The 22,175-nt window shown below is 43.7% G+C and overlaps 1 protein-coding gene across 3 annotated transcripts in view; it reads left to right on the forward strand.

The window, feature by feature from the left end:
• DPYS (dihydropyrimidinase) overlaps positions 1–22,175 on the forward strand; it is a 76,013-nt gene that overhangs the window by 47,838 nt on the left and 6,000 nt on the right. For all 3 annotated transcript variants that reach the window (XM_044293164.1, XM_044293161.1, XM_044293163.1), the window contains exons 5-7: positions 132–288; positions 2,037–2,178; positions 6,443–6,585. In XM_044293164.1, the coding sequence (XP_044149099.1) occupies positions 132–288; positions 2,037–2,178; positions 6,443–6,585 (442 nt within the window). The remainder of the gene's footprint in view (positions 1–131; positions 289–2,036; positions 2,179–6,442; positions 6,586–22,175) is intronic.

Below are 22,175 nucleotides of genomic sequence, written 5' to 3' on the forward strand. Positions count from 1 at the left end.
TTTTTTGTCACCAGGGGGTTAGCCGCTGACATTTCTCTTCAAACGTAATTTAAATATTAGAAAAGATGAGAAGAGACGCCGACCTATCCCGCATCCACCGCTCGTTAACTCTTTCCGTTGACTTCCTGCAGGTAAAGTGGTGTTTGGGGAACCCATAGCTGCCGGCCTCGGCACTGATGGCACTAATTACTGGCACAAGGACTGGACTCATGCTGCCGGGCATGTGATGGGACCCCCACTTCGTCCTGATCCGACCACCCCAAAATATCTCATGCATTTACTTGCAAAGTAAGTATAAGGGCTCTGTCATTGTACCCCTCTGATGCCGTGTTCATACATGATCGCAGCATCTGATAATAATAACAGTATAAAATTGAAAAATAAAAACATTACATACCTGATCCATTTGCTCGCGACGGGCCATTTTGCTTGAAGATCTAGCTCAAAGCACGGCCCAAGATGACGTCATCGCGCTAGCTGGCGTGGTGGCCTCATACGGCACAGCGCACGGGATTTCATGCAAGATCTTTAAGCAAGATGGCAGCCCGGCTTTGCGGCGAGCCGAATCTATCCTGACATTTGTGGACTTCGATTCACTCAACACTACTCCCAGTGTTGGGTGCCTCTGGGTGAAGGAAATCCTTGCTTGAGTTGTAGGTACAGGGTGGGGATATTCCGGCAGAGATCCATGGTTAGCACTCCATATAGTGGGAGAGCATGGCAAATAGCTGCGGCTGGAACTTCAGAGCAGCACTCACAGGTTTCTACCTAGTCACCACACTATGAACCCATCATCATTATGTGCTGTACATATTATAAGGGCTCCTTCACATAGGCTTATTTTCCAGCCTTTTAAAATGCATGAAAAAAAATTCATTTTATGGCTCTTTCACACTTGCGTTGTCCGGATCCGGCGTGTACTCCACTTGCCGGAATTACACGCCGGATCCGTAAAAAACGCAAGTGAACTGAAAGCATTTGAAGACGGATCAGTCTTCAAAATGCTTTCAGTGTTACTATGGCAGCCAGGACGCTATTAAAGTCCTGGTTGCCATAGTAGGAGCGGGGAGCGGGGGAGCGGCATACTTACCATCCGTGTGGCTCCCGGGGCGCTCCAGAGTGACGTCAGAGCGCCCCATGCGCATGGATGACGTGCCATGCGATCACGTCATCCATGCACGTGGGGCGCCCTGACGTCACTCTGGAGCGCCCCCGGAGCCGCACGGACGGTAAGTATACTGCTCCCCCGCTCCCCGCTACACTTTACAATGGCAAACAGGACTTTAGCGTCCCGGCAGCCATGGTAACCATTCAGAAAAAGCTAAACGTCGGATCCGGTAATGCGCCGAAACGACGTTTAGCTTAAGGCCGGATCCGGATCAATGCCTTTCAATGGGCATTCATTCCGGATCCGGCCTTGCGGCAAGTCTTCAGGATTTTTGGCCGGAGCAAAAAGCGCAGCATGCTGCAGTATTTTCTCCGCCCATAAAACGTTCCGGTCCTGAACTGAAGACATCCTGATGCATCCTGAACGGATTTCACTCCATTCAGAATGCATTAGGATAAAACTGATCAGGATTCTTCCGGCATAGAGCCCCGACGACGGAACTCTATGCCGGAACAGAATAACGCAGGTGTGAAAGAGCCCTAAAAATACTAGCTTTTTTTTTTTTACAAGGTAACCAGCTTTTTTATGGCATTTTTACCGTATTTTTTATTTTTATTTTGTCATTTTTTTCCTGCCATTTTCTATTCCCTTAGAGAAGCATATGGAAAAAAATACCCAGAACATGCTACCACTGATACAACCGAAATGCCACCAACCAAATGCATTTTATGTAGTGCATGTAATGTTTCACTATAGACTTTAAATCTAAGTAACAGTTGGTGGGGGAAAAAATTGCAAGAAAAATAAATAAAAAAAACACTTAAAATTCCATGAAAAGCACCAGGAAAAATGCTACAATACCATCCTAAAGCTGATTCAGGACTAGAGCTGTATTTGCATAGCCCCCTGACGTTTCTTCATGTTGCAGTGACGACCTGAGTGTGACGGGAACGGATAACTGCACATTTGACACCTGCCAGAAGGCGCTTGGCAAAGACGATTTCACTAAGATTCCAAATGGAGTGAACGGCGTGGAGGACCGGATGTCAGTCGTCTGGGAGAAAGGAGTGGTAAGTTACACTTTACGGAAAGAAAAAATTTCTATTGGCCAACACTTAAGTTGTGTCAAATTTTGGTAACTTTTGGCTTTCAGAACAGTACAATCTGCCCTCCTGTGCTGTCTGGCAGTGATGTACACAGAAACCATAGGGACCCAAAGCAAAATTTAGAATAGAACCCGCTCCCGGTGAGAGCTCTGCTAAATGTACTACACCTTTAATATAGTTTGTGTCCACCATGCTATTTATACTCCTGTGTTTTTCTGACATGATAGATTACACACTCACCACTAGGGGGAGCTAACTACATCTGGATTTATAAAGGTAATATACAGCTGAATGGCAGCTGCATACATTTGTATGCAGGGAGCTCCCCCTAATGGTGGCCACAGGGAGTCGTTTTGACAGTGTTACAGAAAACGAGTGAAGCCGTTCAGTTCCAGGCTCCTTTCTGCCATGAGCACCATAGATAACATGTGTCCTGACTATTTTATAGGTGTTTTAATTGGGAAGGGGGAGAGTGCAGCTCTTTCAGATCTCAGTAAAATCCTCTACATAGTTACACACAAATCGCATTGTGGTGAAACAAGTCTTTGTTTAGTCCTAGTAATCTGTGAAAATTGTTTTCCCCATTTTTCCCCAAGTCCTCAGTAATTCTTACAGTCTAAATTCCCTGCACAAGTATATATACCAGGACAAGTGGATAGCAGTGTTACCTAGACATATTACCTAATACAATTCCTAAATGTGTCTTCTGTAGGACAAAAAAAATAAAATATATATATATTGCTTTTGCATATATATATATACCGTATTTATAATCTAGAATACAATTACGCCATCACTATTACAAGTCATTGACTAGCTCATCTTATCCAGTAGATGTCACTGTTGCTATTGATGTCCATAGAAAACAATGGCTAGCTCTTTCTAGTGAGCGATAAGGCACAAAGAAATATGTAACTTATTGAAGAAAAGTCGTAGATAAGCAATTCATTTAGGCAGAAGTGTACCTTGAAGCTCCTGGACCCCAATGCAATATATGTAAGAGGAACCTCTACTTACCATATGCTATGTACAAACCGGATTCCAAAAAAGTTGGGACACTATACAAATCGTGAATAAAAACTGAATGCAATGATGTGGAGGTGCCAACTTCTAATATTTTATTCAGAATAGAACATAAATCACGGAACAAAAGTTTAAACTGAGAAAATGTACCATTTTAAGGGAAAAATATGTTTAATCAGAATTTCATGGTGTCAACAAATCCCCAAAAAGTTGGGACAAGGCCATTTTCACCACTGTGTGGCATCTCCCCTTCTTCTTACAACACTCAACAGACGTCTGGGGACCGAGGAGACCAGTTTCTCAAGTTTAGAAATAGGAATGCTCTCCCATTCCTGTCTAATACAGGCCTCTAACTGTTCAATCGTCTTGGGTCTTCTTTGTTGCACCTTCCTCTTTATGATGCGGCAAATGTTCTCTATAGGTGAAAGATCTGGACTGCAGACTGGCCATTTCAGTACCCGGATCCTTCTCCTACGCAGCCATGATGTTGTGATTGATGCAGAATGTGGTCTGGCATTATCTTGTTGAAAAATGCAGGGTCTTCCCTGAAAGAGATGACGTCTGGATGGGACCATATGTTGTTCTAGAACCTGAATATATTTTTCTGCATTGATGGTGCCTTTCCAGACATGCAAGCTGCCCATGCCACACGCACTCATGCAACCCCATACCATCAGAGATGCAGGCTTCTGAACTGAGCGTTGATAACAACTTGGGTTGTCCTTGTCCTCTTTGGTCCGGACGACATGGCATCCCAGATTTCCAAAAAGAACTTCGAATCGTGACTCGTCTGACCACAGAACAGTCTTCCATTTTGCCACACTCCATTTTAAATGATCCCTGGCCCAGTGAAAACGCCTGAGCTTGTGGATCTTGCTTAGAAATGGCTTCTTCTTTGCACTGTAGAGTTTCAGCTGGCAACGGCGGATGGCACGGTGGATTGTGTTCACTGACAATGGTTTCTGGAAGTATTCCTGAGCCCATTCTGTGATTTCCTTTACAGTAGCATTCCTGTTTGTGGTGCAGTGTCGCTTAAGGGCCCGGAGATCACGGGCATCCAGTATGGTTTTACGGCCTTGACCCTTACGCACAGAGATTGTTCCAGATTCTCTGAATCTTCGGATGATGTTATGCACAGTTGATGATGATGGATGCAAAGTCTTTGCAGTGTTTCGCTGGGTAACACCTTTCTGATATTGCTCCACTATCTTTCTGCGCAACATTGTGGGAATTGGTGATCCTCTACCCATCTTGGCTTCTGAGAGACACTGCCACTCTGAGAAGCTCTTTTTATACCCAATCATGTTGCCAATTGACCTAATTAGTGTTAATTGGTCTTCCAGCTCTTCATTATGCTCAAATTTACTTTTTCCAGCCTCTTATTGCTACTTGTCCCAACTTTTTGGGATTTGTTGACACCGTGAAAATTTGAATCAATGTATTTTTCCTTTAAAATGATACATTTACTCGGATTAAACGTTTGATCTGTCATCTACGTTCTATTACAAATAAAATATTGACATTTGCCATCTCCACATCATTGCATTCAGTTTTTATTCACAATTTGTTTAGTGTCCCAACTTTTTTGGAATCCGGTTTGTATGATACAGCCCCAAATCCCAAAAAGTTGGGACACTGTATAAAATTTAATTAAAAACAGAATGCAATGATTTGCAAACCTCAACGAGACATATTTTATTCACAATTGAATATATATTAGATAATAAAAGAGAGACATTTTACCATTTCAAGAATTTTTTTTACTTAATTTGATGGCAGCAACGCTTCTCAACAAAGTTGGGACAGTGGCAACAAGAGGCTGGAAAAGTAAGTGCACTAATAAAACACGTGGCTGGGTATAAAAAGAGTGAGTTACGGAGGCAGAGTCTCTCAGAAGCAAAGATGGGCAGAGATTCACCAATCTGCGAAGAACTGCGTCTAAACATTGTGGAACTATTTCCAAAAAATGTTCCTCATTGTAAAATTGCAAAGACTTTGAATATCCCACCATCTACAGTACATAATATCATCAAAAGATCCAAAGATCTGGAGAAATCTTTGTGCACGAGGGACAAGATCTACAGTCAATATTTATGATGCTCGTGATCTTTGGGCCTTCAGGGGGCACTGCAAGAAAACCATGCATGATTCTGTCCTGGAAGTCAGTGCATGGGCTCTTCCAGAAATTATTGTCTTTGAACAAAGTTCATGGTGCAATCCACGAGTGCAAGAAGCTGCATCATGCAAAGAAGAAACCATATGTCAACACGATCCAAAAATGCTGCTGACTTCTCTGGGACAAAACTCATTTAAAATGGACTGAGGCAAAATGGAAAACTGTCCTGTGGTCGGATGGATCAAAATTTGAAATTTGTTTTTGAAATCACGGATGCCGTGTCCTGCAGACTTAAGAGGAGAGGGACCATCCAGCTTGTTATCAGCGCACAGTTCAGAAGCCTGCATCCCTGATGGTACAGGGTTACATTAGTGCCTATGACATGGGCAGCTTACACATCTGGAAAGGCACTATCAATTCTGAGCAGTATACAGAGATTTTAGAACCACATATGCTCCCATCCAGAGAATGTATCTTCCAGGGAAGGCCTTGTATAATTCAGCAAGACAATGCTAAACCACATACTGCGTCCATCACAACAGCATGGCTTCACAGAAGAAGAGTCCGGGTGCTGAACTGACCACCTGCAGTCCAGACCTTTCACAAATAGAAAACATTTGGCGCATCATTGAATAAACAATCCGACAAAGAAGACCCAGGACTGTGGAGCAGCTAGAATCCTACATGAGAGAAGAATAGGACAACATCCCAAAACTCCAGCAATTGGTCTTGTCACTTCCCAGATATTTACAGACAGTTGCTAAAAGAAGAGGGGAAGCTACACAATGGTAGACATGGTCCTGACCTAACTTTTTTTTCATAAACATTTTCATAAATTTTCATAAACATGGTAAAATGTGTTCCTTGATCCACTGTAAATAAAACATATTCACTGCATTCTGTTTTATTTACATTTATGTACATTTTACACATCCCAACTTTTTGGGAATTGGTGTTGTACTTCTTATAAAAGGGTCTTTGACCAGAGCATCGGTGCCATTACTACCTCTTCCCCTCCTCTAGCTACACCCATGAGTTTAGGGGGTAATAATACAGTCCTGCTGTCACGTATTGTACTTTTCCCCCCAGCACAGTGGTGATATGGATGAGAACAGATTTGTAGCTGTCACGAGTTCCAATGCTGCAAGGATTTTTAACATGTATCCAAGGAAGGGGAAAATTGCGAAAGGCTCCGATGCAGATGTTGTTATCTGGGATCCAGAAGCTACAAGGTATAACGTTTCAAACATTTTTTATTAACTTGTTTCAATATAATATAGATTGTGTCTTATCGTTTGAGTTAATATCAAAGACAGCTATGAAGGTGCAAGAGACAGGATATTATATAACCAAGAGGTTTCAGCGTATTCTGGATACACCGCTGAGACCCAAACTCATTAGAGTTCATTTCAGCCCTTGCAAGTATTGAACATCTTAAAGTGGCCAGTGCAAGAACCGCAGGAGTTTATGTTTTTTGTTTAAATATAGATATTGGCATGGAAAATAAAAAATAACAGCATCAAAAATTATTTTAAAAAATGTGGTAAGCGAGAATATGTCGATGTAACATTTTCTAAAGTTTCTTGCCCTTGCTTGGAGTGATTACATGTAATAAATTGTGCAGCAAAAGTTTTGTGTTTTGCTGCAAAGGTTCACATGCCACCTGTAAGGCGACCTAGGCAGCCGCCTAGGGCACAATTTAGCAGGGGGCGGTGGTCCCGTGCGGTTTAAAAAAAAAGCATTGCCACAAGTTCTTCCTTTAAGTCCGGCCGGGTACAGGAAACAAATGCTCCTGTACCGCGGACCGAACAGAGCTCGGCCACACTACACTAGAGGTGGGGGGGAATGAGAGTGACAAGGGGGGGGGGAGAGTGACAAGGGGGGGGAGAGAGTGACAAGGGGGGGGAAGAAGAGAGTGACAAGGGGGGGGGGAGAAAGAGAGTGACAAGGGGGGGAGAAGAGAGTGACAAGGGGGGAGAAGAGAGTGACAAGGGGGGGAAGAGAGTGACAAGGGGGGGGAGAGAGTGACAAGGGGGGGAAGAAGAGAGTGACAAGGGGAGGGAGAAGAGAGTGACAAGGGGGGGAGAAGAGAGTGACAAGGGGGGGAGAAGAGAGTGACAAGGGGGGAGAAGAGAGTGACAAGGGGGGGAAGAGAGTGACAAGGGGGGGAAGAGAGTGACAAGGGGGGGGAGAAGAGAGTGACAAGGGGGGGGAGAAGAGAGTGACAAGCGGGGGAAGAGAGTGACAAGGGGGGAGAAGAGAGTGACAAGGGGGGGAAGAGAGTGACAAGGGGGGGGAAGAGAGTGACAAGGGGGGGAGAGAGTGACAAGGGGGGGGAGAAGAGAGTGACAGGGGGGGAGAATGAGAGTGACAAGGGGGGGGAATGAGAGTGACAAGGGGGGGGAGAGAGAGTGACAAGGGGGGGAGAAGAGAGTGACAAGGGGGGAGAAGAGAGTGACAAGCGGGGGGAAGAGAGTGACAAGGGGGGAGAAGAGAGTGACAAGGGGGGGAAGAGAGTGACAAGGGGGGGGAAGAAGAGAGTGACAAGGGGGGGGAGAGAAGAGAGTGACAAGGGGGGGAGAAGAGAGTGACAAGGGGGGAGAAGAGAGTGACAAGGGGGGGAAGAGAGTGACAAGGGGGGGAAGAGAGTGACAAGGGGGGGGGAGAAGAGAGTGACAAGGGGGGGGGAGAAGAGAGTGACAAGCGGGGGAAGAGAGTGACAAGGGGGGAGAAGAGAGTGACAAGGGGGGGAAGAGAGTGACAAGGGGGGGAGAAGAGAGTGACAAGGGGGGGAAGAGAGTGACAAGGGGGGGAGAGAGTGACAAGGGGGGGGAGAAGAGAGTGACAGGGGGGAGAAGAGAGTGACAAGGGGGGGAATGAGAGTGACAAGGGGGGGGGGAGAGAGTGACAAGGGGGGGAGAAGAGAGTGACAAGGGGGGGAGAAGAGAGTGACAAGCGGGGGGAAGAGAGTGACAAGGGGGGGAGAAGAGAGTGACAAGGGGGGGAAGAGAGTGACAAGGGGGGGAGAAGAGAGTGACAAGGGGGGGAAGAGAGTGACAAGGGGGGGAGAGAGTGACAAGGGGGGGAGAAGAGAGTGACAAGGGAGGGGGAGAAGAGAGTGACAAGGGGGGAGAAGAGAGTGACAAGGGGGGGAGAAGAGAGTGACAAGGGGGGGGAAGAGAGTGACAAGGGGGGGAGAGAGTGACAAGGGGGGGAGAGAGTGACAAGGGGGGGAGAAGAGAGTGACAAGGGAGGGGGGAGAAGAGAGTGACAAGGGGGGAGAAGAGAGTGACAAGGAAGGGGGGAGGGGGGAGAGTGACAAGGGAGGGGAGAGAAGAGAGTGAGAAGGGAGGGGGGAGAAGAGAGTGACAAGGGAGGGGGGAGAAGAGAGTGACAAGGGAGGAGGGAGAAGAGAGTGATAAGGAAGGGGGGAGGGGGGAGAGTGACAAGGGAGGGGGGAGAAGAGAGTGACAAGGGAGGAGGGAGAAGAGAGTGACAAGGAAGGGGGAGGGGGGGAGAGTGACAAGTTATTAATACTACATTGGAAACTAATTTACCTCACATTAAGGCTCCATTCACACGTCCGCAACGTGTTTTGCGGATACACGGAGCCGCGGATCCGCAAAACACGGAAAGCGGCAATGTGCGTTCCGCATTTTGCGAACCACACATTGCAGGCACTAATAGAATATGCCTGTTCTTGTCCGCAATAGGACATGTTCTATTTTTTTGCGGACCCTGAAGTGCGGATCCGCAATTCCGTGTCCGGAATGAATAGGTCCGCAATTCCGTTCCGCAAAATGCAGAACGAAATTGCGGACGTGTGAATGGAGCCTAAAAGGACACTATAGTCCCAGAACCAGTACAGTTAATGTAGTGGTACTGGTGCCGATTGCCTGTTCCTGCAGAGAACACACACTGTGCAGTACTGGTGGTAAAGGAGCACTATAGTGCCAGGAAAACAAACTCATTTTCCTGGCACTATATAGTTGTTAGGAGTGGGGCGCCCTCGTGTCCCCCTCCCACTGGGCTGAGGGGGTTACCTTTCTCCAGCGCCGGCACTGGGAACTCTTCTCCCCGATCCTCCTCTGAGCTGCGAATGCGCATGCGCACGCATTCAAAACTATGTTCCGCATCTTCCCACTGTAATTTTCACAGTGAGAATCGCGGAAGCACCTCTAGCGGCTGTCAGGGAGACAGCTACAAGAAGCTTGATTAACCCTAAGGCCTCATGCACACGACCGTTGTTTCATTCCGTGTCCGTTGTTCAGTTTTTCGTATTTTTCCGCGGACACATTGACTTTTAAGGGGTCCGTTGAAAACTCGGCTAATGCACCGTTTGTCATCCGCGTCTGTGATCCATGGTTCCAGTCCGTCAAAAAAATATAACCTGTCCTATGTTTTTTACGGAAAACGGTTCGCGGACCCATTCAAGTCAAAGGGTCCGTGAAAAAACGCGGAGGCACACAAGATTGTCATCCGCGTCAGTTTTTTTCCTATCATTTGCATGGCAAACTTGACTTAGACTTTTTTTTACTTTCCTTCATGTCTGGTGATCCTACAAAAATTCCATTTAGCGGAACGGAAAACAACAACGGTCGTGTGCATGAGGCCTAAGGGAAACATAGCAGTTCTTTTAATTTAAATGCTGAGAAAGGGGTGGAACATATGTGATGTCATGATATGGGCAGATCATCTGATAAAGGGGGGGGGGGGGCGGCAATTTTTATCTTGCCTAGGGCGGCAAAAATCCTTGCACCGGCCCAGCACCTGCCCTACTTTTGCATCATCAAAATAACCCATATGTGAGCTTTCCCTGCAGTCCTTAGGGCGGGTTCACATCACCGTTATAAATTCCGTCATTGCTTTATATTATAACAACTTTTATAACCGGAATTCGTAAGACGGAATTCAAAACAGACCTTTAGAGGCATTCCATTTTGATCCGTCATAATAGAGGTCTATGGGGAAGCGTAATGGATCCGTCTGGTTTCTGTTATCCTGGAGGGAAAACAAAGTCCTGTCGACTTACAATGGGGACAATTGAAGCGTCATTTGGCAGTGACCAAACCTGCAAGGGAGCCTTTAACACAGATGTGAACAAAGGTTGTTTTATTGATTAGAAGTCTACCTGGAATACTGGCCACAAGTTCTAAGTTATAATGGAATAGAACAATATTTTGCAATATGATATATTTATAATATTCTGTTATTTCCCCTTTTTTACATCTTTGTGCTGCACCTTTTGAAGTAATCAGAGGTGACTCCATGTACAGGTGAAAAAATAACGTGCAATAACATAGAATTTCGTGCAAAATTCCATTTATTTCAGTAATGCAACTTAAAATTAGAATTTTGTGAAAAGGTTCAATATTCTAGGCTCAAAGTGTCGCACTCTAGTCAGCTAATAATCCATACCCCCTGAGCAAAGGGGACCTAAAAATAGTGACTTTGGGGTTTCATAAGCTGTAAGCCATAATTATCCAAACTATAACAAATAAAGGCTTGAAATATCTCGCTTTGCATGTAATGAGTCTCATATGTTTCACCTTTTGAGTTGCATTACTGAAATAAATGAACTTTGCACGATATTCTCATTTTTCGAGTTTCACCTGTATGGTATACATGTTCCCATGGACCTTGATTACGACAGGTTCCCTGTTTACCGTACCTTAGGCAAGTGCTTGGCTCGCCATGAGCCTTCATCAATTTCTGCCAATTGCCCAGGTTTGCTTGCACTGGCATCAGTCATAGTGGCAATGGAGCGTGAGACAGATACTGCTGGTAGACCTTCTCTACACCAATCATGGTACCATATACCTGTGACTTTATTTTGATTGTCCTGATTTGTATCTGTAAGAATTTATCATGTGCACCAGTGAGTTCTCATAGATAACACTTTTCGCACCTGCATCAAAGTAAAGAATAGTCCTGGTGATCTTTTTTCCCAAAAATGTAAATTGGGCCATAAAATTCTGAATGAAACAGCATTTGTGCATCACTTACTTCTGCTCGGCAAGCCCCGGGAATCTGATCCACGCCAGGATCTAATCCACTTAAACAAAGTACCGTGTTAAGTCAACAAAATGTCAGCAGAGCATAAATTCAACATGATTAAATTGAAGAATATTCTGGAGCTGAAATGACTCCACTACTGGAGCCTCAATTAGACAATCTGGAAGAAGTGTAAGTCAGCAAAGAATTGAGGACAGTCTGAGTGTAGCCTGCCAGAAGCCTGGTGTCAGCAACTCAAGTCCACCCATCCAAACATAAATCTTATTTAGTGCCTGGCCGATAATTACCTGCATTATAAGGTTTGGGAACTCAAGTGACAATAGGACATTGTATTGTATTGTACATTGTATTACATTGTATTGTACAGTGACAATAAAGGCATCTTATCTTATCTTATATGTGATACATTACACTAAGACTGTACTGCTTCCCCCATGTAGGGGACCTCCATGTACCGTAGTAGTCCATTTATCCTGGAGAAATGTGGTTTGGGCAGGGTAGGACCATATTACTTCTGTGGCTCTGTAGAGCGATATTATCTGGCACTATTTGGGTATGGGGAAAAGTTATTAAGTCCTTTATGGCACAAAGATGGCATTAAAAAGTCAAAAATGCCACACACCATACTTATGCCATCATTTGTGACTTTTCAAGGGGCTGGGGCTTAGCGGGAGGAGCAGAGGCTTCTGTGGTCCAAAAATTGTTGGAAGTCATAGAGGATATCTACACCAGCCCTTAGCTGATTTAGATGTCAGTTTCTGGCACATGTGCCACAAGCCCCAGAGGAGTGGAGGATGGGAATAGTAGTGTCTCTGGCTGGAATAATCCTTCACAGTGGTAATCCTCATACCGTAGGGTCAGGGCAGTGATAGGTGGGGGCACCCTTTCTGCCCTCGGGGCACACCCTGATGTCATCCTGCCTGATGGTAGTTAGAGTGCCCTTGGTGTTATAAGTGTTGAACGTTAACCAGGCCGGTTGTGCAAAATAAACAAGTCTCTCTTTACTAATGTTCAGAATGGGAGATGTAGTACATCCAACTATATCAACACACAGCTCCAAGGAGAGTAAAAGTGCAGTCTCTTCCCAGTAGCTATATGTAGGCAAACGGATAACACTTTGCAACCTGTCAAGATGGTCACAAGCGTTCAAAACTCTGAAATATAAATATTGTTCCATTGCGGGGTACAAATCCTACAAATGGTAACGGTTATCTGTTATATAAGTGTGAAAAGTGCCATTAGCTATTAATCCTTCTACAAGCAGCAAAGTCTATAGCCATAACGAGCAAATACCTTGCTACGGTAATACTCACAAGCAAAGCCCAAAACGAACTAGCATCTGCCCTGAACAGCAGGCAGAGCTAAACTGAAGTGGCTGATGCAATATGAACTAGAAAGCTCCTCCCTCCAAACAAAACAGTGACACCTATAGACAGCTTTGGGGAATACATCGAAAGCATAATACAAAGCGTTAATCATTTTAGTAATGTACCAAATGAATACTTTGCACGTAGCTGGTTTTGAGGTTCTGCACATTGAGGACCAGAGAGGCGACTAATTTATTAAGAGACATCTGCACCCCTCACTGCATGGACATGCATACGGACAATGGTTGTAGAACCACTGTGCCAAGTAACTGGTTTGACGTTGAGTCAAACACTTAGGGCATTATCCTGGCGCCTGCCTGGTATTCACCTTTTGGTCCCTGTACAGGGATGTGGACTTCGCTGTGGGTTAGTGACAACACTGCTACCTCATGGGATGGTCCTGTTGTACTTGGCAGCTGACCTATTGAGGTCAGAAATACTGGTAGAAACACCAAAGACACAGACATGGCACAAAATACAGAGCACTGGTAGACAAACAGATCAGGAACTCATGCAGGAACCTGTTGGCACTCGGTAGGTGCTGCAGGAACCAGATCACACTCAGCAAGAGCTGCAGGAACCCATTCACACTCAGCAAGAGCTGCAGGAACCCATTCACACTCAGCAAGAGCTGCAGGAACCCATTCACACTCAGTAAGAGCTGCAGGAACCCATTCACACTCAGTAAGAGCTGCAGGAACCCATTCACACTCAGTAAGAGCTGCAGGAACCCATTCATACTGAGTAAGAGCTGCAGGAACCCATTCACACTCAGTAAGAGCTGCAGGAACCCATTCACACTCAGTAAGAGCTGCAGGAACCCATTCATACTCAGTAAGAGCTGCATACTGGGGATCTGACATAGAATGCAGAAGAGTCAGACATACGGACTTTGGAAATATAGACACACATCATCACTTGATAAAAAAAATTGAAAACGCACTTAATTACAAAGAAAATAAAAAATTCTCGCATGATTAGAACAAATATTCATTTACATGATTGATAACTATGGCAGTAAATTAAAATAAAAGAAATTAAATACCATTTTGGGCGTTATATAGCGATTTTGCTGCTTTTTCTTCATTTCATGTATTACCTGATTTTGATGGTTTGCCATTATCCTACATGGCGACGGATTATATTCCAAGCCACCGCCCATGCGCTTAGATCTAAGATGGCGCCCGACGTCGGTCAGAGCCGGAGCGGGCCGCCACTGCGGCTGTATTGGGATAATTACGCCCAATGGGGGCGGGTCATGTATTTCAGCGAGATGCCGGTCAATTGGGGGCTTCCTTTATAAACCCACGGTGTGCACCATGTGTCATACACGCTGTGAATTCGAACTCCCTCAGACACAGGTAGACTTTTTATAAGCTTTGTTGCAGATTCATGCGCGCTATATGCGATGATCTTCAGTGACTTTTGTCTAACATTTTCCTATGAAGTTTGTGTGATGTTTATTCCACTGCATCCTAATGGCTCTCTTTCTGTCACTTGCTGATGGGTATATTAACCCAGGATTTCGGCTCGAGATATTGAGATCACTTAGGAAATATTATTCAGTTGGATATTTGCCCTGTAGCTATATACTGTATGTGTACTCAAGAGCATTTGGTCTTGTGGCAATTTTTTGCTCCTGACACTCGATCCCCAATTTGTATCATGTTGAGCCCTGTGATATTTTGATAGTACTTGACCTTTTGTATGTCTCAATATCACTAGGCCATGTAATTAGGACATTGTTTTGTTGTTCTCCTCCCTTTTTTTGAATTATGTCAGAATGTCATTGAATCATGTTATACGATCACACAATCATGTATATCACTGTAACGAAATTATGCAAAGTATTTTAAGCTGATCATGGTGTAAAATTTTTTGATTATGATTTACTGCCATAGTTATCAATCATGTAAGCGAATATTTGTTCTAATCTTGCGAGAATTTTTTCTTTTCTTTATAACTAAGTGCGTTTTCAAATTTTGATGGTCATGTTTCATGTATTCTGATTGTGCATCTTTATCTTTTTCCAGCCTGAAGAAGGGCACCAAAATTGGGGACCGAAACGTTGTAATAAATGTTCCACTGGTGTTGAAATTTGAATGAATAAAACCAATATCAATTAACGTAATGGTGGAGTGCGTTGTTGGCTCTCTCCCCTTTCTCCTTTCATACACCCCTAAGGGGATGAAGGAGGGGGGGGGGGACTACACTCAGACCATTCAGTCACAGCTCTGGTGTAGACCGTAGTGTAGACCGTAGCTGCTTGCTGGATCCTTGTGGAGTCCAGAGGCTTAATATTCTCATTCAAAGCAGCTATACTGCACAGGGATCGATTTAGGGGTTTCTCTGTCCAAAATCCCCATGGGATTCACCCTCTAGGGACTTTTGTTAGGTTTTTATTCTCTGTGGTATTATTTGTACACTGTATAGCGGCAGTTTCTGGGCACTGTGTAATGGTGTATTTTGGGCACTATCACTTGTCTTGCATTTTTGTTTTACGTACAATATGGTACTGTGTAGTAGAGTTTTGTGACATTTTACAGTACTGTTATTGAGTGCTGTATGTGCGCCGAGCCCCTGGGGAGCCGCTGCAGAGGATGGGAGTAGTAATGGTCCTGAAGAGATGTTGTGTCACAGTGTACTCACTCAGGCCCTGGCTCCCTGGGGATCGATGCAGTAAAAAAGTGATATAAGGAATCAGGCCAGAAGTAGAAGAATAAAAGTTTCTCTTTACTCAGTGCAAAATAGGAGTTGTAGTACATCCATCAGTAGTTGTATACAGTGCAATTTCTCTTCAAGGATGATGAGGTCTGGTGGCTGGCAAAGGGGAAGATAATGACACCTCTCGTATGCTATCTTGCTGATGTTTATCTCCTGAACTTCTGGCTATCAGCAGTGTGCTGGCACTTGTGGCTATGGGTGTCCACTGTGCAATGCAGGCTTTGAGATGGTCTGGCCTGAATGTTATATAGGTGATGGGTGTCTGAGCCATAATCCCTCACCTGCAGCATAGTCTGTGAAGCTGTGGCTTGCTGGTCACTCTGCTTTCTGTAAACACTTTAGCTTTGAAGATATCTGTAGTTCTGTATTCTTTCAGTCTCTCTGGAGTAGAGGTCTCACAGATGAGCTGGATCTAAAGCTGGTCCCTAAGACCCTTGGAGCAGGAGCCATTGGATGTGCTTCTTCACTCATCACTTGTCGAGCTAACGCTCCTCCTTCTGGCAGGAAATAGGAAAATCCCACCCCTACCAAGAAGAGAGGAATGGGATGGTTAGTCCTATTCCTAATGCCAACCAATGCCAACTGTACCTCATCTGCTGGTGTACAGGGTATACAGGAACATAGCAAAGACATAACAAACCAAAACATTGCAGATACCCCCCAGGTCTGGGGTACTGCACAATGCGGTACTATTTAGATGCTGTATGGTACTATTATTTTTTTCACTGTATAGTAACTTCTAAAATATAATTCTTGTACTGGTTGTACTGGTTTTTCCCTTGTAGCCCTGACAAGTCCTTTCCCCCTCTGTACCAGTCTATGACAGTTATTTGATACTTATTATACTGGTTATTATGTATGTAAACCACTATGTGCAGCACCCTGGAAATAATGGCACTTCAAAATTATTATTATTATTATTATTACTATTATTATTCATTTTATATTGTGGCAGTTTTAAGCTTTTCTTTTTTCAGTGTCTATATTATCACAACAATTGTCATGTTTGGAGAACCACAATCATATAGCATGCTCCTCTGTACAGAATAACTGGAGGGGCTAGGTTCCACAGTCAAGTACCACCTTACATTGGTGGTGGTCCCCCAAGCAGTTGAGCTGAAGGCTGTCGAGCCATGTGAGAGGAAGGTCTGATTTGTACAGCAGCAGAAAACCAGCAGGTTGCAGACCTCTGTCCTATACTAAATCTCTTTATCTCAGTTCCTCCTTCTGCACAGAAGCAGCAAAAAAGGGAAAACACACTTTTTCTACAAAAAACATGCAGAGAAAATATCACATCTGAGCTTCAAGATAACAACCAAACATATAGCAACACAAAGGGGGAATTTATCATAAGGGGAGTTTTTGGAGTCAATTTTTCTTGAGACTCCATGTCATAATTTGTGCAAAATGTATGAAAAGTTGCCTGCGGTTTGATACATTCTGTGCATCTTTGAACATTGAATATCTCAGAGAAAGGGAGTGGCTAAGGCTGCAGGGGTGTCCTCAACTGGTGCTTAGAGGGACCAGGCCTATGAAATTGGAAGGGAAGGGTTGTGACTCCACCAATCAGCTGTTTGAGGGAGCCATGGCGCTCACTGGAGCTCCAGTGAGCACAGAAGCCTCCGCGCAGCTCACCAATCACAGCGCCATCCGTTTGATAGTGGCTGTGCTTGGTATTGCAAGTTAACGCCAGTCATGGGGCCATGTGACCAGTGATCGTAACGTTACATGGCCTAGAAGGAGTCCTAAGCTCTCGTGGAGCATCATGGCTTCTTTATACCGCAGAATAGTGGGAGTGTCGGAAGTCAGACCCCTGCCGATCTGATATTGATGACCTATCTTCAGAAAAAGGCCATCAATATGGAAAACCCCTTTAAGATGAACACAGCTACCCACCAAAAATAACAAAATCACATCTCCTAAAGAACACACCCACCACTCGCCATAATGTAGGTCCACAACCTATCCAGCACCTAACTGCACGTTTGACCCATTGCTTGGCCCTTACTCATCACCGTGCTGCCTCTGATGCCCCATCCTGTTCAATTTTAATCGAAAAACCTGATTAACCACATTTTGTATTCTGAGCTCTTTAGCGTCGGTGCAAAAATCCAGCCTCCTTTTCAAGGGGTTCTCCAAGATTACGAAAAAAAAAAATGGCTGCTTTCTTCTTGAAGCTGTCCATGGGTTTGATCTGACATTGCAACTCGGCTCCATGGAAGTAAATGGGCATGAGATGCAATACCGCGCACAACCTGTAGGCACTGATGGTGCGGCACTACTTTTAGAAGAAGACGGCCATGTTTTTCTAATCCTGTCTCTCTACAAAGGCAGCGTTTTCTTGGCTGTTCTCTGCTAGAAATAGCCATTCCTTGTCACATACTGCCTGGGAGAAGAGTCGCGTTGGTGCACAGTTGTCTTTCACATCACACGGTTTAATATTTAACGCAGCGTCTTCATTGACAGGGTGACATAATGAGCATTATTTTCATGTAAAGACGTCTTTGCTAATCCTGAACAATTACTGACACTTCCAGGGAGAAGACATGAATGTCACATTAACGTCAAGAGGTATTATTAGCCTAAGATTCACAATTCTGCCTATGTAAAGCAGTAATAAACTGGTAGGAATGGGAATACAGAAGCCGGAGCCTTCCACGAGGCTGTACTGAGGGCGATGACACATGGTCCGCATAGTAAATTGACCAAGGTTGTTGTGGGTTTCTTTCTGGCTGGTTGTGATGGATTTGGCATGACTGCTAAACAAGCAGAAACATATTGGTTTTGACAGATGGCGGGGAGGTTATTTTTGATCTTGGCTGTTGGGCGGCGCAGGTACGAGGGATGTTGTGCTCGTCTAATGGTCTGTTTTGCCGTGTACAGCAGATCTATCTGTTTGGACATCAGGGCTCGGTGTGACAAGCTATCTTCCAGCGCACTGGGTTGCTGTTTATTTGTATTGATTTTGTTTTAAGGGGCATATATCATAAGAAAATTATAGATTTTTAGATTTTTGTAAAAGTATGTTTAAAAATGTAGTAAGGCACTTTATATTTTATGTACTCTACATATGTAGATTCTTTATATTTCATTTATAAAAAAAGTTACTGGAGCACAATAAGCTGACATTATCTTTTTACTGCAGCACAGTATTATTATTTTTTTAGCTTTGCTGTATAGATTGAGACAGAGTCAGCAGAGTCATGTCATCATCATTAGAGATATACATGGGTTTTCAACATTATATTTATCAAGGGCCAAAGGCAGGGACATGGTTAAAATAAACTCAGCTTTAACTCGCCTGCCCTCTCTGATCCGGCAGGCTGCAGCAGTGATGTATGGTTTTGGCTGCAGAAGTGATGTCCTGCAGCCAATCGCTTGCCTCAGCAATCTCATAACGTAAACTGTTGAGGCCAGTGATTGGCTTCAGCAAAAAAAAGGATGTCATCAATGCAGCCAAAACAATACATTATTGCTACAGCCTGGCAGAAGGGATGAGTGGTGGCACCGGATCAGAGGGGCTGGGAAGATGAGTTAAAGTTTATTTTATTATTATAACCAAGTCCCTGCCAACGGCCCTTAATAAATAGAAGTCCTTTAAGTGCAGATCTATTGTAATTCTAGACGCTTAAAGGGACACTACCGTAATTTTTTTTATAACAACCTATATGTGAATATTCTATGTATTTTTATTTTTTTACAATAAAAAGGTGGTTTTATGGATATAATTTTTTTAAGTCACTCCACTTCTACCTCCTGTCCTGACTGGTAACTTCCTTCTTTTCCTGGAGTTTTAGCAAAGCAAAACAGCTTCACTTGACTTGAAGGGGAGGGGGGTGAGTGACTCAATTACAGCATCACATTGCCCTGATAACTGCAATGCTCTTATCTAGGCATATTTATCTAGGCCTATCAAGAGAAGAAAAGATCCTGCCATCCTAAATTCTACATCTACTATTATACTAACAGATAGCATCTTCTCAGCATCATTAAACCGGCAATGGATTAACTATCTCTATAGGAGTTCTTCCTCCTGTGCTGACTGCTACAGAATATTTCATTTTTAATGATATAGACTGCCCAAAAAATTCTATGAATATTAAGTAAGATTAACCCCTAGTACTACTAGTATGGAGCTGGTCAGGTCTTTAAAATCTTAGTGACCAGCCTGTTTTGGGCCTTACTGACCAAGCAATTTTCTTCCTTTTTTCATCATCGCGTTCCAAGAGCTATAACTTTTTTATTTTTCTGTCTATATAGCTTTATAAGGGCTTGTTTTTTGCGGGACAAGTTGTAGTTTTTAATGGGGTACACATAACTTTCTGATTAACTTTTATTAACTCTTTCTGGGAGGGAAATGGGCAAAACAGCAATACTGCCACTGCGTTTTTACGTTATAAATTTTACAGCGTTCATTTTTAGGTATAAATAACATTATCTTTATTCTCTTGGTCGTACAGTAATACAAAATACATATCTTTTTTTAGGTTTTACTACTTTTTTGCAATGAAACCCCTTTTTTTAAAAGAAAAAAATGTTTTTACATTGCTGCTTCCCAAGACCCATAACTTTCTTATTTTTATTTCTATGGAGTTGCGTGAGGGCTTGATTTTTGCGGGACGACTTCTATTTTTCATTGGTATAATTTTGGAGTAAATGCTGCTTTTTGATTGCTTGTTATTACGTTTTTTCAGTGGCAACTAAGAATAAATTAGCAATTCTGTCTTTTTTTTATTAATTTTTTTACAGTGTTCACCGTAAGGGATAATTTACGTGATATTTATTTAGTCCAGGTCGTTACGGACCGGGTAATACCAAACATATGGGGGACATTTTTTTTTGCAATTTTTTTCATTGAAAAGCGTATTTTCAATGGAAAAAAAAGCGTAATTTTTTTTATGGGATATTGAATAAATTCTTTTTTTTTTACCACTTAATAGTCCCACATGGGGACTATAACAGACAGTATTTTGATTGCTTTTAAAATGCAATGCATTATCCCTATAATGCAGGGATGCTCAACCAGGCATGCTGGGAGTTGTAGTTTTGCAACAGCTGGAGGGCCGCAGGTTGGGCATCCCTGCTATAATTCATTGCATTTTAATGGCAATGCTATTTTAATATTGACCAGCAGGCTGCGCCAGAGAGGAGCAGCCTGCTGGAAATTACTACAGCCCGGACCGGGGCCTACATCAGAAGCCAGGTAGGCTTCACACACATCGGCACCCCGCGATCGCATTTGCGGGGTGCCGATGGGAGACAGAGGGAGTCCGCTACCTCTGTCACCACTTTACATGCGGCAGGCGCCATTGTAGCGATTAGACCCGTGCAGCCTAAGGCCCCTTACTTCCTGTCCCTACACAATGACAGGTTCCCCAGTATGCACACAAGACTCTTTCACAGCAGTCAATTAACATCTTTTGTTCTGTCTATTGTTTCCTGTAGTCCATGTGTACATGCAATCCATAGCAGTGAACGAAGACGTGGACTGACATGTGCCCTACCGGTCTCACTCGCTCTCAGGATCACTGGGGGTCCCAGTTGCCAGACTCCCTCACAATCCAATCCTATCCTGTGGGATAACCACTTTAATGGTTGTCCAATCTTGTCCACTCAGGAGATAGCCTTTACTGCATGCTAATGTGGTCTACATGTGGCCTCCTGTTGCCTTCTTCTGGATCTGAAGGTTGGGTTTCATGGACTCTTGTATTTTTTTTCAACCATCCTCAGTATTTTGAGACTAATGGCCCTTGTCACAAGTATTTGATTACGGTCCACAAAACGTTTGGAGGTGTGCAGACAACTGGGCGCTCTCGAGTTTGCTTAGCAGAGTGTTACAGAAAACATCGCTCTAACCTGGCAGAATCGCTGGCTGTGTTTTCTGCCTCTTTTCATCAGCAAGCCTTCTCCTGAAGTGACAAAGTGCACACAGGAACATCCCGCTGGCATCTCTACCCAGCTCTTTACACCGTGGCTTATAGATTAGAGACTTTAACACCATTAAATGTGTCTGGAGTGGCAGTAATCCCCTCAAACTGTTTGTGCAATCAGAAAAGGTTAAAGGCAAAATAGGAAGGAACAGGTAAAGCAGCGAAAGCTCCCTGACCTAGATTTATCAAGCCTGGACAAAATGTCTCCATTCCCATCTGGCCCCTTTCTGGTCATTTATCAGAGAGTCTGCAAAATAATTTGGTTCAAGAAGCTGGCTTTGGGGAGCAAATGACAGTAGGACATAGTTAATGTCTGTACCGATCTCCAGATGAGAGGATACAAACGTCTCTGCTGCTTCTGCCGGTCTAGACTGATTCCAGCACCGGGGAACATCTCTTTCGTGGGGACATATCATTGGATAGGCAGTTGTGTATTTCACTGTCGTTAAACTGACATTTATTCAAATATCTAACATTTTCCCAAGTGTAAGAGAACTATGGACTATAAGGCATTAGATAACTAAAGATTGGATAAAATGTAGATGTGTGAGGCATCCAAACAATGGGAACAATGTGTTTATTCTTTCAAGTCCAATGAACATTGAGATGATTTTTTTTTATTTATTTATTTTTGAAAAATTGTGGTTTGAACCCAAATACCAGCGAAATAGGTTGTTAGAAAAACTTTGTGTCAGAGTATAGTTTTTCTATCTATCTATCTATCTATCTATCTATCTATCTATCTGTCTGTCTATCTATTATCTATCTATCTCATATCTATCTATC

The sequence above is a fragment of the Bufo gargarizans genome, chromosome 5 (genome assembly GCF_014858855.1).
Source record: "Bufo gargarizans isolate SCDJY-AF-19 chromosome 5, ASM1485885v1, whole genome shotgun sequence".
Lineage (NCBI taxonomy): Eukaryota > Metazoa > Chordata > Amphibia > Anura > Bufonidae > Bufo > Bufo gargarizans.